Source organism: Melospiza georgiana, chromosome Z (genome assembly GCF_028018845.1).
Source record: "Melospiza georgiana isolate bMelGeo1 chromosome Z, bMelGeo1.pri, whole genome shotgun sequence".
In the NCBI taxonomy this organism is placed as follows: Eukaryota; Metazoa; Chordata; class Aves; order Passeriformes; family Passerellidae; genus Melospiza; species Melospiza georgiana.
In genome coordinates this window covers 27,236,576-27,254,563 of record NC_080465.1, presented here as the reverse complement: position 1 = coordinate 27,254,563, position 17,988 = coordinate 27,236,576, and the positions used below count along the sequence as shown (strand labels likewise).

The 17,988-nt window shown below is 39.4% G+C and overlaps 1 protein-coding gene across 4 annotated transcripts in view; it reads right to left on the bottom strand.

Annotated features, from left to right (window-relative positions):
- CDC14B (cell division cycle 14B) overlaps positions 1-15,425 on the bottom strand; it is a 44,098-nt gene extending 28,673 nt beyond the window's left edge. The window contains exons 1-4 of one of the 4 annotated variants that reach the window (XM_058044223.1): positions 15,266-15,425; positions 7,401-7,494; positions 6,448-6,523; positions 4,419-4,511 (exon numbers count right to left, since the gene is read on the bottom strand). In XM_058044223.1, the coding sequence (XP_057900206.1) occupies positions 4,419-4,511; positions 6,448-6,523; positions 7,401-7,494; positions 15,266-15,425 (423 nt within the window). Of the gene's footprint in view, positions 1-433; positions 564-705; positions 833-4,418; positions 4,512-6,447; positions 6,524-7,400; positions 7,495-15,265 lie in introns of those variants that run through there. The other 3 variants (XM_058044222.1, XM_058044224.1, XM_058044225.1) reach the window with 3 other exon arrangements.
- Between the last annotated feature and the right edge of the window lie 2,563 nt (positions 15,426-17,988).

Genomic DNA, 17,988 nt, shown 5'->3' with positions numbered 1-17,988 from the left:
ACTCAGAGAAGGTAGCATTTTAGAGGACACAAACTCAGAGACAGCCAAGACTCTAGGTAACTTCTGGTTAAATGAAAGGTCAGTACTTTGTCCATCTAGTCTCTGTCACTTGCTCATCAAGCACCTCTCACCAAAACATAGCTGAGGGTGAACATGGTTAACCCACTCTAAATTTGAGCACTGCCACAGTTATCCATTCACCACCACCCAGCCTGGATCACTAGAGCGTTTATCTCAGGCTTAGCCAGAGATAATTCTGCAAGTGTCACACTAAGAACAGAACAGTTCAACATCACAGCAGTGGGTGCCAATTGATTCTCCAACCTCCAGCTTCTACCCAGCATTAGGCCCACAACTAGGAAGGATACTAACAAATTGAAAAGGCAAAAAACCAATACTATGGATTAGAACGGATGAAGGAAACGCTGCTTACCCTGAAGAAAGAAGATGAGAAAATAGACAAAGTACAGAGATGAGTCCTGGAGAAGGTGACCTGAATTACAGCAGTTCATGGGGCGGTACCCTGGAAGGGTCACCCTCCAAGTACATAATTAGTGCCAGGCCTGAGAAAAAAAACACTGTTACTAAGTTAATGTAGCCAAGGGGAGAGGGGGGAGTTTGGGAATCGGGTGGACAGGGCACAGAGGGTACATTTTCTTTCGTAATATAGAAGGAGCAATGATGGAAGAAGCAGACTTTCCTCACCCACAGCCAAGTCCTGGTGAAAATCAAGAGAAGCCACTGTAGATATCAACTCAGAAGACCATTGCTGCTTTGGTACTGTGGTAAGGCCTGAACAGTGCAGATAGCTTTCAAGGAAAAGATTTTTCTTTAAAAGGTGAAGAACAAAGCTTCCCCCCGCACCCCCCTTCTTTCCCTTTTCCCCCTCCACCCAAATAAAGTGTAAACATTCAACCCCAACACACTGAATTCTGGCTACCCTTTGTGTGGCTGAATGTGCCAAATTTTTGCTAACCTGCATAGAAGAATATTATTCCCATGATGTCTGCAAAAATTTAGAAACGAAATACAGATTTAAAATAGATGAAAGATGAACAATAAAGGGATTAAGGTCTAAATTGTTAAGATTTACTCTAAAAAATTTGTATTTTATTCTAAAGCTACATATACAATAATGAAATTGTAAACTTAATTCTTCAATCTTAAGGCCATGTTATACTGAAGAGCTTGAGTTAGGCTTTGCTGTCACATCAAAGTACACCTGGAAGGAAGCAGGAGATGCAGGAGGGAGAGAAAGAAGTATGTAGTCTGGAGAGTTCATAAACTATCTCCACTGAAGAGGAAAGAAAGACAAGTTAGGTGAACGGGAATGGGGGAAACATTAAAACACATCAACTGTGAAGAAAAGACTGAGAACAGACTTTGCTTGAAAACAAGAACACTAACAGCTGCCCTTACCACATCACAGTTAAGGAAGACTTTCATAATTGCCTTAGTAGTAGGAGCATATCCCCACATGATATATACACACACATATACATTTGAACAAAAGATGACAAACGAAAAATCATGCTAATATATTGCAATTCCTTTAAGTAGAAGTTATAATATTCTGTTTAAGAATACAAGTTTGAGGTCAACAAGCCTTTGAAAAGACATGCTCAGAAGTTGAACATTTATCAGGACACAGAAGTCCCAGAGTAGAGATAGTCATATACAGTTCATTACAGTTTTATAGCTTAACTGTAACTGTGCTTCAAAAAAACCCCAAAAGATAACAAACCCAGAAATTACACAGACTCACTGTGCCTTGCTATTCTTGAAAATCTTGCTGTTATTCCTAGCAAGTAACTTGTAGCACCTGCACCTACAGAGCATCCCAAAACTGTGCTTATCAAACACTTTCAACCAAAGTAGACAAGCACTATTTTTGTGCTTGTCTGCACAAATCTGCAAAGACCCTTTCTACTTCCTTGCTCTTCCCTGAATGAACCAGAACTCCCTCAACGTAAGGCATTGCTTACCCACAGAGCTCCTCAACCCTGTTGAAATGAGAACCTATCATGAAGCTAAATAAATAGAATCAAGTAAGAAAACACATTCAATCCACAGAAAACAAAATACAGTATCAACCTACAACTTACACTGTAAGATCAGAAAATAAATTATGACAATCAGCTCAAGCAACAAAGAGTATTACCAACACGACACAGTCTGATTAACTAAAATTATAGAAAAACTCCTTAAAAGATTTGACCAGTATCTGGATGGATCTTCAACAAAAAGCAAAGCATTCTGAAACTAAAGAAGGTAGACACTTAAGCCTACATATGTTTTTAATATAGAAGTAATCAATATTTCCTTTTAATCATGAAATATGCTGATGGACATGTTTATCAGGCATTCTGAACAGATCCCATATCATTGCTTGCTCCACAGACAACAATCCAATTCTCCCTACAGAAAGCAAAAATATGGGACAAATATGTGTGAACACTTGAGCAAAGAGCTCTGTAATTAAGCTTGCCTCTTCATGAAAGATCATCAAAGAAGGCCATGGGGAAAAAAAAGCCTCAGGGGCATAGTTTTTCTTCTGTGATCTTTCTTCAGTGGAATCCCTCCTACACAAAACTGGGAAGAAATTCTACCCCACTGTAAAGAAAAAGCAGTATCAAAGTCAAAATGTATTGCACTGAAAAGAAAATCAGCATCTAGCTAGAGCTAGCTCACAATCTTAGACTTGCAAATTTGCAAGATAGACATGCCTACATACGACTGATACTAGTACTGTGCTTCACTTTCCCATAGGCCTTTCAGGGAAACTGCCAAAATACTCAATGTGTACAATACAGTAACTTAAGCACCTCTCCAGACTCTGAGAACAACGGTGGTTTTGCCATATTTTTTTGCCATATGCCATGTGTCTGCAACTAGCCCTACCACATGCCTTGACTGGGCAGTCATCATCTCTCTGTGAGCAAGCATCCTTTCTTTACTCTCAACTCCCTCTTCCTTCACTGCAGCTCTCTAAAGCAGAAACTGCCTATTCATCTGTACAACAACCTCCATTTCTAATTACTGTGCTTTGGATTGTCATAAACCATACATATTAATCTTTTATTCAAGACTGTTGAAGAACTTACCTTCACTTGCATGCTATTATTGTGACATGGTAGGGCTACCAGGTGATCAAAAGTAAGATTTATTTCAGGTTTTCTGTATACTTTTGCATAGTGAACCACAGTTTTTTTCCTATTAGATTGTTTTGCCATTAGTTAATCTTCTGTACCAAAATTCTGCTCAGAATGTCAGCTGCTGTGCCACACAGTGCTACTACAACACATATTTCCTAAAAGCTGCAGCTGTTTTGTCAACATAATTCCTTAACAGCAAACAAGCCTAATTACTCATATTTCCAGTCTCCATGCAGTTTAAGATTGCACAGGACTACAACAACATTCCCAATTCAAATACCAAGAGTGACATGTTTTGAAATTTAGTTCTCAATTTGTAAGAAGTGCTATAGAATATAGACAACAGAGAAACCCCAGGGAACAGAAAGTGGACATCCTGCATGATGCAGAGAGGCAGCAAGGAGACTGCCTGCATCACAGAAAGTACTGTGTAGCCTTTGCAGCCAATAAATAGGAACAACCTAAGGCTACATGAACCAATCTCTCAAATCTCCAACATCAAAAAGTGCACAGCTTCTTATTTCATTTTATTACTCAGTAAACAAGAGAAATGGTTACAACCAAGATGTTTTAAAAGTCAAAACAGAACCTGAATATGGTGTATCACAGCTTACAGCCTGAAGAATTCAACATTTTATTTCTTGACTACATTTCTGCGTACCAAACACATGCAGTTGTGATATAAAGTCAGCCCTTTACTCCTCTGCCGCCACAGATTTGGCTTAGTACCTTCTCAGCCACTTTGTATCTTCCCAGGTTTTAGACAGGCTCTAAACCTATCATACATTCTCACTGCTTCTCCCATATTAATGGAAGAGATTACTTTGTACTAGAGAAGAAGCAGCTGGGAAGGAGTGATTCATTTACACATGCACTGGGCAAATGATACATTATACTTCAAGCAAAATACTATGTTTCTATTATAAAAAAAGAAAAGAGGTTGGGTGGTTGGGGAGAGGCAAAACTTCAAGAAGCAATGATCTTTTCCAAATGAAATTATTAAAACTGGTTTTTTTTTTTCTGGCAATGCTCTTATTTCTTAAGAACAAAAATGGCAGTAGGAAGGAAAAAAAATGAAATCATACAACTTCACTAACATATATTCTGGACCTTAGAAACTCCCTTATTATATGCTTCACTACTATAATTACATTAGTAGGATGATTATTCAAGAGGAAAGTACTGTTTTTATCTTGCTCTTCTAAAAATTGAGTATAAAAAATTAACACAATCAGCAGCTGTTGTAAAAATTTAAATACTTACTGCGTAGGAGCCTATGAGGAATGCAGCGTTTGCTTGCTTTTTCTGATCAAAGCCAGTATAATGAATTATTTTCTTCCTTATCAATGAAAATGACTGTATCAAGAAATGAACAAGATCATGATTTTTCATTTTAGACCTTTTATACCTTCTTTTATAAAATCAGAGAAATGCAAGAGTTTGTTTACCTCCTTTCATCCAGCGGTAGTCAGAGAACCAAAAAGACTGTGGAGTAGTCCCTCAGAAGCTTTGGAAAACTGCATTGCATCCCTACCTAAATTTTTCCAGTATTTTCCCCAGTATCCAGCCAAAATAATTTTTGATAGAAATTACTGAAATACTTTGTTTTTCTTCTTAAATGCATTCATACTTTTAGCTTGCGTTTTTTACTTCAAGCCTTATGTAAGAGATAGCCATTTATGAGAACAGAAAGAGGCATTCTCAGAAGTAACACAAGTATATTAAAGTTGTAAAAATTTTAAAATCAGAGTTACACCGTTTTGTTCATTTTTCAAACTCAAATGTAGATAAATCCACTAGTATTTGTTTCTAAGGATCAGAACCATGCTTAGATTAAAATATTTTGAAATTATTTCTAAACTTTATCATAACTACTTTTTTTAGGTGTCTTCTTGGCTTGGCATACAGTTTCTCTATGTATCTTAGAATGTGGGTGGAATGGTATTTTCAATAGAAAGGACACACACATCAGGTGGCTGTTATCCCCTAACTAGCCCTTGAAATGAATTCTGATGTGCTTGAAACTGCCCACTTTGATCAACTGCTAAGCTATCATAAAATGTCATTTTATGCATTTAAATAGCAATGTTACCTCTTCAAGATACCAGATTCAATGCATTCAAGACAAAACATCAGATCAGTAGCAGAAATATGTTCTCAGAAAGCCTAACATGTCAGACACAAGACATGGAAAGCATGTACATAGAAGCAACTATTTTGTTGCTTCAGAGCATCCAATATACAAAAATCAGAGAATCTCATCTCTAATGAACACAGTTACCCACGTGGGAGTTTCCCACCTCCCAGCCCGGACCACTAAACAGGTTTATCTCAGGCTTAGCCAGAGACAATTCTACTAGTGCCCCTGTAGGAACCGAGCAGCAACATCACACCCATGGGTGTCAATTGCTTCTACAACCTGAAGAATAATAAAACAAGTCTGAATTCTACAAACTATTATCTGCGACAGACATCAAGGAATGAAAAAAAAAATACCCTCTTATTCTATTATGTGCTGTATATTTCCTACTTCTCACAGTTCAGTGGCAGTTTAAAGATCTGAGTAGTTTTGAAGAGGCAAACCATGATTGACATTAACAAAAATAAGCTTTTTTATCTGCCAAACAGGTTTTATACTCCAGCATCTACTAAAGGTGAACTAATTTGTAGTAAGTTGTGTTAATTAATTTAAGAAATCTGTTTTAAACACACTCTGCTTTATCAAGAGCCCAATCCCAAAAATTACTCAGCTCCTGTAAGAGAAAATAATCTGCAGTACAAGCAGAGCAGCCTCCTTCAGGCCAATGCTATCAATGCTACTAAATATCAAATGTTGTTCATAATTGAAGAATGTCAGCATCAGAAGAGAAGGCCAAGTCAAACAAAAATAATTTCAAATAAAAACATAGCACTACACCTTCAAGCTCACTCAATACTGTCAGATTGTCAATAGGACAGAAATCCAGGAAAAAAGCTTTTCCTATATAAGAGGCTGTATTAATTCAGCAACTGATCTTCTAGAAGCTTAACAATAGTTACTGCCACAGTTGTGTATCTTCTGTAAGTGAGTGAGTGAATAAATAAGTGAGTTTTATAAGTGAGTTTTCCACCCTGATCCTCCTCCTCCCTAAATTCACCTCACTAAAATATAGCATTCATATTCAGAATTCAGCTGGGTTAGGAAAACAGGAAAGCAACTGAACAATAGCTACAAAAGAAATGTTGGCCTATTTGTTTTTGCTTTTTAAAAAGCCAGTAATAATTGGTTTTTGAATCAAAACCCAAGTATTACCTTTAATTTCCTATTTAGCTTGCAGCAGTATCTGTAGACCATTGCCAGATTGAGTGGTCCAAAGTCTGCATAGAAACTGTTAGAAGAAATGAGAAAACTTGTACATGACCCCAGTAAATACCTTTTTTTTAAACAAGACACACAAAGTTGTAATAGTATATACATGTGATATACGTACATCATTCTAAAAACAAGCATGCTCTCTTACATAAATACATACTGTTTTGTTGGAGGAAATGTTTTGTCATCTTAAACATGGACTACATTTTTTTTATTTTACACACAGCACCATTTGAAACCAATACCCCAGACTTTAAGAACTATTTCTTGCTACTGTATCACTCTATGACAAAAGTTTTTAAACTCTATTTAAAGAGGACCTCATAAGCTTTACTTTAAAAGAAGGCAACTTGTGCTAGAGAAAAGTGAACACAGAGAATAAAGATTTATTAGTGTATTAAAAACCAGCAAGCATGCCCTTGATCAAAACTATTTGAAGAATTAGCAACATTCCACATCATGTAAAAGACAAACACTGTTCACTACAGGGGAAATAATATATCCATTGTCAGCTCATAAAGGCTTGAATTGACTTTACCATTTTCTTGTCTGATTCTAGGAAGTTCAGACATTCCACTTAATACATGAGGAACCAAAGACACCCCTTTTAGTCTGGCAGTACAATGTGCACTTCTAAATTTATATGGCTGTATCATGTTTCTGTGTCTTCGAACAAGAATGGGTACAATGAAAGCTTCTGCTTTGAAGATGTTTTTAAGAAATCCTGATGGGAAAGCAAGAAACCCTTCAAAAGCCTATAAATCATCATGGCACGAAGTCTTAGAAGACCAAACTCATGGAATTAATTCTCCAAGGAGACTAATTCCTCACTGCTGTTGTTCTGACTAATTTATTTCTGTCAAAAAGGTAAAAAACCCTAACTTGGTACTTACTTCTCATACACAAGTTCATCATCTATGCAGAAATAATGGGTATTTGCAGCTCCACTCTTTGGTTTTTGGTAGAGAATTGCAAAATAAAGGCGATCTGAAATGCAAGAAAATTGGAAGCTTTTATAAACATAATGATTTTCTGCTGAAACTCTGAAGTATTACTTGTCAATGGGACAACATTAAATGGTTTAGAGTGAAGAAAAGCTTCTTTTAAGTATTAAATTAGGTATTATTATTTCTCCAGTGTTAAACAAACAAGGCACACAAAGATTGAGGCTTTTTGCTCAGCAGCATTCCCATAATCCACAGCTCTTTAGTGTTCTTTCCCAAAGTGTTCCTTGTTTGATGATTTTGCAAAATAGCAGGAGCCTGACTTGCACCCACACACACAGCAGACACCTCCTTTATCAGGTTTGGTTCCACTCCAAATACCAATGCACACACACCACCCCTCAGACTAAAGCACAAATCCCTACATTAAACTAAATGGTGAAGCACACTCACACCAAACACAGGCACTCCTTTCTGCAAAGCCATGATTTTGACAGTAGTGCCATACAAATTAAAGCCTGCAGGTAACAGACTCGGGAGGTATCCAACATGATGCCCATGGGAGCACCAGCCAAGCCCCACCTGGACATCTCCAACTGAATTCTCATCCCTATCCCAGCTGCCCCTTCAAAGCCTGTGTGTCTGCAGGCAGGAGACATCTTGTACTTGCCCTGGCTTCCTTTGTTAAGCTGAGGGGAAAAAAATACCAGTGGTATTCACATAGATATAAATTATTTTTATGGCCGGGGAAGCTGAAGCCCCAGTGAACTTTAAACACTGACTGTGCTCCTGCTATAAATTGCTGTGCTTGGGGTAATTGGTCAATAAAAATTGAGGCTTGCAGCACCACTGCAATACTTGTCTTCCTCCTGCTGAGAAAATATCATCATAAAGTATTTGAATTAAAATTCAGACCTAAAAGGAAAGCTTTTTTTTTTCAAATTAATTTCCTAGAACAGATATTATGTAAGTATCAAAACAGATCACGTGTATTATTTCAAAACATGATCTGTGGTGAGGAAAATCTGTATGTCAGTTTTTATACAGCAGAGGGGGAAAAAAAATCACTTCAAGCTTCAAAAAAGCATCATACATGACCACCACTTAGAAATCATCACCTGTATCTTGAAAATACATATCCAGGTACACCCTGAAAGGAGTTACCATATCTATATTTCAACAGTCACATGCTCAGTGCTCACCTACATACACTAGGATCTCAAGGGTGAGGGCAGAAAAGTCCACCAAAAAGAGTACGATTTCTTAATGCTTTTTTCAGCAGAACAGCAGCCCAATGTGAGTGGTTTGGCTTAAACATGTACAGATCAGGACATTGGGATGTATAGTACCTCCTAAGCAACTCAGGCACCAACCTCCTTACTTTCTAGCAGAAGCAAGGCATCCAACTTGCTTAATTAATTTCTAATAGACCCATTCAGTAGCAGAGCAACTTCAAGTACTAAATGTGCTGCTTCTGTACTTCCAAGCACTTACCAAATAATTCCCTAAGAGCAAGTCAAAGGATAAATGTGTGCATTTTTAAGAAGTGACTAAATTGCCCACAAAGTGAATTATGTGTGGAGAAGCAAGTGCACTGATACTTCAGCTGAGTGCAAAATATGCTATGACAAAAACTGCTTCATAGAGAGGCAGTCCTGGGGTGGACTTTTGCGGGTAGCTCCCCACCACGGTGTTAATCACTGAGCTCTGTCAAGGTGGCTTTGAATGAATTAGAAACTGTAACACGTATCCCTGGGCAATACTAAAAAAAAAAAAAAAAAAAAAAAAAAAACAACAAAAAAAAAACAAGGGAAAAAAAGGAAAAAGAAAAAAAAAAGAGAGAAGAAAGAAAAAAAAGGAAAAAGAAAGCAAGAAAAAAGAAAAAAAAAGAAAAGTGGAAAACAAGGTAAAAAGCTGCTTTGCTGACTTCCTTCCCTCTACTCTGAGAATGACAGCTAATGTATGCAGGAGAACCAAGGGCAAGGGAGGAAGCAGAAAGGAGAACTGAGAGGACATGATATCTAGGGATTGTATTTAAACTGGCATTGCTAGATTAAACACATGTCACTGCAGTCCCAAGCTATAATTTCACACCACTTCTAAACTGATTTAATGCCTAGCTGCCACCAGGTTCCTTAGAAGGAAAAATCTACTGAGTTAGTTCACTGAACCAGCCTGCTGGGGGTTAAGAGCAGGAATATGCAGCCAAAATTTTTCCCTCCATGGCATCTGTCTTTAAGTGCCAGTCTAATTATTGACTAGACTGAGCTCTCCCTCTTCATTGTACACAAACAATAACCACATCAAAGTCTGGGAAGAATGGCAGTAGTACTCAAACTGAGTTCCTTGGGTACTCAAACACCACCTTTTTACCTTTTTGCATTTCAGCTTCTTCAAAGAAACTTTACATCACTTTTGAAAATATAAAAGTACTTTGCAAAGAGCAATCCAAAATCTTCAAATACAAAAGGAGGACAAAAATGAAAATATATATAGTTTGCACAGGTCAAAGACCTAAAATAATTTAGCATTTTGCTCCAAACCCAGATTTGGAATAAAAGAATCACGTGCATCCTCAGTGCTCATACTGTTACTGAAATGCTTCTGCAGCTTGCAAAAATGTCCAGCAAAAATAAGAATTCCTATCTTGAGCAAGCAGTGTGTATGTGGCCTTCAGAACTGCTATTGGCAATGGTTCTGCTCTGGTATCTCTGAACTGTGCTCATTGTTGCTATTCTTAAAACACCTGAAAGAAACTTGAGTTTAATGAGTTTACAGAAGTACCTCACAATAAGAGCAGTGTGAGTCAAATGCCAATATCCTGACAAGCTGTCCACTCCTATGCACTGCTAACAATTAAGTCCTATTATGTAAACAGCAGGCTCCATCTTTTTAACATGTTTCCTATGGGCAGATTTTGGAATGAAGAAATTTCCTGTAAGTGTATTTACCCTTCTACTGATTTACCAGTCCAGCATCTGACAAATGCTGTATTACTCACCACGTCTGTTTTTACCTGTTTTTTTTTCCCAAACACATTCCAAGTTCTATTTAATAAAGGATTAGCGTTTTGTGATTTTTTTAACAGAAATTAAGAGAAAAGAGAATTCCTTCATTAAGGATCTGATTGCAGGATTGAAAGTTTATACATAAAATACACTCAAGCACTGATCATTTGATTTCACTAGGATTTTACAAAGGTTTGGACTGCCAGGAGCAAGGCTTCCCTCTCATTATCTTCGTACTTCCTTTGCTAATTTTAGCTCTTTAGTATTTCATTTACATATAGTGCACTTGAGCACTTCCTAATTCCTGCAAATTTCTGATAAAAAATCATCCTAAAACTATCAAACTAGAGCAGACCTTTCTAATCATCTCTCAGAAGAACGACAGAGTAGGGCTCACGGCCTTACAGGCTGCATCTGCTCTGCAATTAAGAGATATGGCTGCAGCATTTTAGATATACTTCAAATACACTTAATTTTATCAGCCTTATATAACAGAACAGTTAAAATACATAAGCACGGATGTCACTGCAGGTATTTAATTTGAGTTACTGCTGGTAACTCAGCTAGAGAGACTAAAGTGAGCACACACAAGACTGTCCAAGCTGATTGCAGTGTTACAAAAGGAAAAGCACTCTGCTTGTTTATCAGAGCCACAGCGTTCTGTGGAAATAGATGTGTAGAAAATTGAGAGCTACCACTTCAAAATCACATTAATGTGAATTTAGAGATGAAAAAAATAATCTCCTTCCTTTACTCTCAACAGGCCTGATGCTTCTCAGGTTGGGCTGCACAGGCCTTCAAGAAAGAAACTTCATTAATTCAAGAATTACAGTTGGCCTTGATCATCTTAGAGGCTTCTTCCAACCTAAGTGATTCTATGATTTTAAGCGACAACTATTAATTAATTATTAAATTAAATATTAAATAGGCATTAGTGGCAGGACTAGCTTGCATATGATCAGCAAACATTACTTAATGCAAACAGAAATTCCACAGTTCTATTGTAAAATAGATGTCCTAGATGAGAAACTCAGTGACTGACAGTACAACAAAACCCAGTGTTAGTCTGTTTTGATCACCAGGAATGTAACCAAAGAGGAGTGTATTTCTGAATTCAGAGTTGGTATATACAATTTTGTTGTGTTTGACTTAAAAAACTTCAACATATTTGTTTAAGATTTTTAGTCTTCCTATCCTTGAAAAATTTCATTAAGTGATCATCACTATGATATTTCAAATTCAGCTAATGATAGACTTGCCAATTGGAACAACAGCCTGGAATCTGAAAAGGAAAATAAAAGTACACTAAAAAGATAAAGGAACTTTTTTTTAAACAAAAAACTATGAAAGCCTTATTTTCAGTGCCCTGTCATGACTGATCGATACTATTATTTCGCTTACATAGAGTGCTTCCACTCTGCTGCTCTTGACTGACATACAAGACTGCACATGTTCAGGCACTTTCAGTGCTGGATTAGACACTAAAAGCCTTAAACATGTATTTAAAATCTTAGCTTTGGAGAAAACTCACAAGTAAATGAGGTCATATTGATAAAAGAGTAAACACAGTTTTTGTACTGAGACAGCTGCATAATAAAAATGAATTGAAAATGTTGAGAGTCAAAATATTTGAAGCTTAATGATTATTATTAGAAGTGTCATTAGCATTCTAGAAAAATAGTTTTCTATTGGGTACACAAAGTTTATAATGTCCAGCACTCCTGGAAAAAGACAACTTAATGGTTTGAAAAAAATAACAAACTGCAATACAAAACCAAACAAAACAACCCACATATCAATGAATATTTTAATTAAAATATTCACATTAAAATGAATTCACCCACATTAAAATGAATATTTAATTATCAACTCCTAATGACAATATAAGCAAAATTATTCTCAATGAAGACAAACAAAATAGGTATGTACACTGTAGCTTAGAGCATCCTTTAAGATGTTCAATTCTGTAAACAAAATGCGTATACATTCAACAGGAAGAACAAACACCAAGAAATTATCCATGACACTATATCACTTAAAATTTAATTCCATATCTAGCTATTGTAGTTATTTAATTTTAGAATTTTCTACACAAAAAAGGTGAGAGAGAAATCCACACCTTTTGCCTGAAGTTTATGCATTATAATTCCACATCTTCTTTAAAATGCTCTTTATAAAATAAGAGCAATGAGAAAGAAAAGGAGCTGAGGAAAGGAAATGAACAGCTTCCAAGCGTCTCACAGAGCACTGCTAAATTTTATTTAGATCATATAAATTACTTCTCTCAGAGATCAGAAGGATATGGGAATATGCTTCTAATAAACAGACTAAATGCATTCAGTTCCAGCAAATTGGATTCATACCAGCAAGCCTCATGCACTAGTTGACAAAGAGAAAATGATAAAGCTTACCATGCAGCTTAACAGACTAAAATGAACAACTTTTTAAAAGGACAGCTTTCCAGAACTAGTCTTACAAGTAACCAAGAATATTTAGACAGTTCTGATTAATAGTTATTGTGATATATGGCTGATGCATACAATTAATTACAAAATAAGGAAGTGCAATGATTACTGTAAGTATTGTGGGAATAAAATACCTAGAATGGATTTGAAACTTTGCCGTCTGTGAATGTAACATCACACAACAAAGATCCATAAATCTTTATAGCAATTTTGGTTTATGTTCTGCTCCTGTCTTTTGCAAAGATGAAAATAAGGGTAGCCTGAGGTGTTTTTAATAAGTTTGGCACCGTTTCTCTAAGCAGATAAGCTAACACAGACCTCTCAGCCTTTAAAATGGTTCAAATATTTACCAGTATGTCCATTTTTGAGAATAAGACCTTATGCTTTGTCTCCAGTACACAGCTATTAATTAGCTTCTCGAAACTGCATTATGAGAAGGCAAAACTGCTATTTCAAACCTTGACAGAACTTTAAAACAGCTGAACAAAAAGGTAAGCCTGTTAGCTTATTCTTTTAAGATTTCTCTTTAAATAAACAAGTATGACATAGCAGCAAACTAAACATTAGACTATAATTTGAATCAGAACTAGAAACTGGACAATAAACAGCAGCCACTGTGCACAGCAAGATCAAAAAAAAAGAAGTATTCTTAAACATAATAATCAAATTTACTTTAATCAAAATAAAGTTAATTAAAGTGCACTTTAATCAAATTTACTACACTAGGTACTGCTGCACATGGTGAAATCCCACTGAAAAAACACAGGTCAAAGCCTAGGTGCTCTACTGAATTTAAAAAGGTAAACACTTTCTTGAAGGAGAAAATACAGTAATTTAATGGGCTTGTTGATGCCAGACACACGTTACTAGGTCAAAGCAACTGCTTCATGAGAATGGTTACAGAGATCTGTTTGCTGGAGATGTGAGCTGGACAGGGCTGCGTGGTAATACTGGCAGTAAAATCACTTTGATAGTAAAAAGTCATTGTCTGTTACAAGAGGGGTTTCCACAACTGACCTTAAAATCATACTACCATCATGTCCTATAGGAACAGTTGCTGCAATAGAAACAAAACACACATGGAGTTGTTGGAGCTTTAGAGTTCTGTAGATAAGTACACCATTATGTTTCTCAGTGTCGATTAGGCCTAAAATGCTGATTTTTTTTGGCTGGAATATTTAGGATTTTACTCGCTGACAGTATTACAGCTTTTTAAAAAGAAGAATCCGGTACGCTTTGGCAGTTTACATTCTTTCTATGTTGCTATGACAAATTTTCAAAACAAAATCTTACGGTTTTCTATACATACACTTATGTAGGAGACACACTAGTTAATATAAGGAACCATGCTTTAACCACAGAAATAAAAGGTACATTGGTGCCTTTTCTTCATGTTTGCTCTTTATATTTTTGCTTGCTCTATCTACAGATATTTTCCACACTCTTCACAAAGATGTGCCAGGAGGGATAGTTCTTGCTTTTTATGAGAAGTTGTAAATACACTAAAATTCTGAGATTATGACATATGACTTAAAAAGTAATTTTTGCTGTTGTTTTTGCCTTTAGGCAAACTAAACTCAAGCCCATCTTTCAGATGGGGAGCTCAAACCTAAACACAGAATTTTCTGGCTGTGATCCAACAGGCTTCTTAAAAGCGGCAGACTCATGTGCCAACACAAAGCGCGGCTCGGAGCCTGGAGTCACGGAAAGGAGGGAGGACACTGAGCAATCCTGCCTGCACAAGCTGTTGGCACTCGCATGTCAAAGGGAGGTGCGACGTTCGCCCACTATTTTACTCATTAGCCAGCAAGCCCGATATAACGGCATCAGGAGAAACAAATATCTGCATCTATCTATACATGTATCCATATATAATAGATACAGACAGATTAGATACAGATATATTTGTGCGTGCGTGCGTATATACACATTCCCCCAATACATGGAGAAACATGCTACTTTTTTCCACCCCACAACGTGTTGAACGGCTAGAAACGCGTTTAACGTTGTTTTCCGTTCACTCTCTCTGGCAGGCAGAAAATGCCAGCGAGAGGCAATCGGGACTGGGTACGGCTCGGGCTACCGGGACACGGCAGGACGAGTTATCCCGCTGGACGAGGGGCGCAGTTCCCAACAACACTTGGCTGAGTGACACGCCAGAGCTCCGGGCTCGGGGACTGACCGGCCCACCGCCTGGACAGCAGCGCCTGCCGAGCGCCCCGGGCTGCCGCCGGGAATCGCACCGACGGCAAGTTTTCCTGCCCACCGCCGGCGGGACGGGACACCGCGCCGGGACACCGGGACACCCCCGCCCCCCGCGCCCCCGGCACACCCCCCTCACCCGCGATCCTCAGGCAGGTCTCCAGACCGGCGGGGGGCGGCTGCCGCCGCCGCTCCGCCTCGCCCCCCGCCGCCCGCGACGCCGCGCCCCGCGTCCTCTTCAGCGCGGGCGGCGGCGGGGCTGCGCGGCGCCGCGCCTCGGCCCAGCTCTTCCGCTTCATGGCGGAGGCGGCCGCGGCGCTACGATCCCCTCATGCCGCGGGGACCCGGCGGCCGGAGGGAGGGGAGGGACCCCGCGGCGGCGAGGGCGGCGGCGGCGGCTGACGCGTCCCCGCGGACACCGCCCCCTCCCGCCGCACCTTGGCCCCGCAGCCCGGCGGAGCGCCCGCCGCACCCCCAACGGCCGCCCCTGATTGGGGCGCGCGGTGTGGCGTCACCGGCGCGGAGCGGCGGGGGGGGGTGACGTCATGGCGGCCGCGGTAACAGGTGGGCCGGGGCACGCGTTCCCCCGCCCCCGCTGCCGCGGCGCCGCCTGTCTGGGCGCGCGGCCGGCCCGCGCTGCTGACGTGGCGCCGGCTGCCCCCGGCGGGGAGCGCGGCCCGGCCCGGGGGCCCCGCTCCTGCCCCGCTCCTGCCCCGCTCCTGCCCCGCTCCGGCCCCGCTCCTGCCCCGCTCCGGCCCCGCTCCTGCCCCGCTCCTGCCCCGCTCCGGCCCCGCGGCCTCGCAGCCCTCCAAGTGCCCCTCCTGACGCGTAGCGAGAGAGGAGCCCGAGCACTCGGTACTTTGTAAAGCCAGCTCAAAACAGTCCAGTTGCATGCAGTCTTCTGGTCTGAACTTTAAATGGGCTGATCCGGAAAGTTTAAATAACTGTGTTTGAATCTGCCTCTTAAATACAGCGATACCTTACAACATGCAGTTATTTTAAATGGCCGTAGCACTAAACCAAGCCGGTAGGTAAAACAGCTTCTGAGAACCACTCCCTTCCCACCTCCGTCTAATGGCCATGATGAAAGCCCTGGAGGGAGTATTCTACCATCTGCTGAGTGTTCGTATTTATGGAGGAAAACCTGCTGGAAACATTCTAGTAGCCTCTATTCACTGCGTGACTTTTTTGAAAATATCCTTTCTAAATAACACCAGTCACCTAAAATTCTTCTGACACTTCGGAAACAAATTCTCCCAAGGGTGACTGTGGCCATCGTTGTTCCAATTCATTATGAATGTGAGAGTCATTGCCTCGCAGGGGTCAAGCAAACTGTCTCAAGCTGTGGCCAGATGCAAAAGGCAGGGCCAATGCCCTGATTAGGACACCTCAGCTCTTCTGCTGAATCCTCCTCTCTCTTCCTCTCTCCTTTTTTTTGTCTGCAGTTTGTGAGTCTTTCTGAAGAAGTGATTTTGCTGGGATAACACAGAGGTTGTGATATGGTTCCTTTCAGTATTGAAATAATAAGGGTAGATTACTTCTACCTAAAGAGCTGTAAAACTACAGTTTAATTAACTCCAATATATTTTAATCGTCCATAATTTTTAGCTGTAGTTAATTTTTAAAAATGTGATTATTAGGACCAACAGAACTATTACCGTTGTATATTTTTTTAATTTTACTAAAAGAACAAGAAGCAGGAAGGCAGCTAGAATGTTTCCTTTAAAATCAAAAGCACCAAGAACAACTGCAAAATAAAAGTGGAACAAGAATCAGTGCCCTTAACTGGGATTATCAGGTTAATGAAGCAGAGTGGAAGCCCTACAAATCAACTGACTATTCATCATTCATTGTCTTTGCAAATAATTTTTATTTGTTTATTGTCTCTGTTTTACAAACATATGACCAGTTTTCCAGCCTGCTTTTGGCTGTTTAAGTAACATGAGGCAAAGAGGCAGATGCATTCCAGAGTTCTTGGCATGCTGAAAAATATTGTTGAGCTGGGGGACTGCTGGAGGGAGGAGGCAGCTCCTTATTTGAGACTGTAGGAACAGTGGTTCATGAAAAGCAGGCTTCACTCCCCTGTGAGCCTGAGCTGTCTGTCCCAGTCTGTTATGCCAAGTTTGAGGAAGCCTCTGGCCAGCCCTGAAACCACAGGGGTTCAGAGTCTGCATGTGACTACCTTTAGCCCATTGCTGTGTGCCGTTCAGTCAAAGCATGGAACTGACAACTCTATTTTGCCATTCATAAATTCCTTCTTCTAAACATGTAATATCAATATAAGGGTGTAATGAATAAGTTGCTGAGACATAGTATCTTTAATAGAATTACATTGTTCAGTATTGTTATGTTTTTTACACGAGCCTTTTATTTTTTATCAAGGAACAGTGCACTTAATTTCACATGCTCTTAATGGTGTAAAGCTTTCCAGACCTTGCTCTGGGCCTGCCAGTGACCTTAATGAATGCAGGAACAAACATCTTCACAAAATGCCATTTCACAGTTGCATTAAAGCTTAAAAGGGGTGAAAATTTGCAGTTGAGACATGTATGTATGGTAACATTTTACAGTGAGGGTCAAAGATCAAAGGCTGCAGAGAAGGATATGCTCCTCCATAAATCTTGGACATTTTTTTTTCAAATTGCTAAAAAGTGTATCCTAGATGAAAGAGGGCACGTCTACTTTAATGAAACCAATAGATGTTGAACATAAACATCTGTAGATAAATGAATAATATGAAATATGCCAGAACTGCAAACCAGAAAGAATGCTGTTATGCTTACTTCAGTTGTCTGAAACAGAAATAACTAAGAACAATTTATTCTGAGACCTCTTGCTCTGAGAGAAAATATGAACATACAA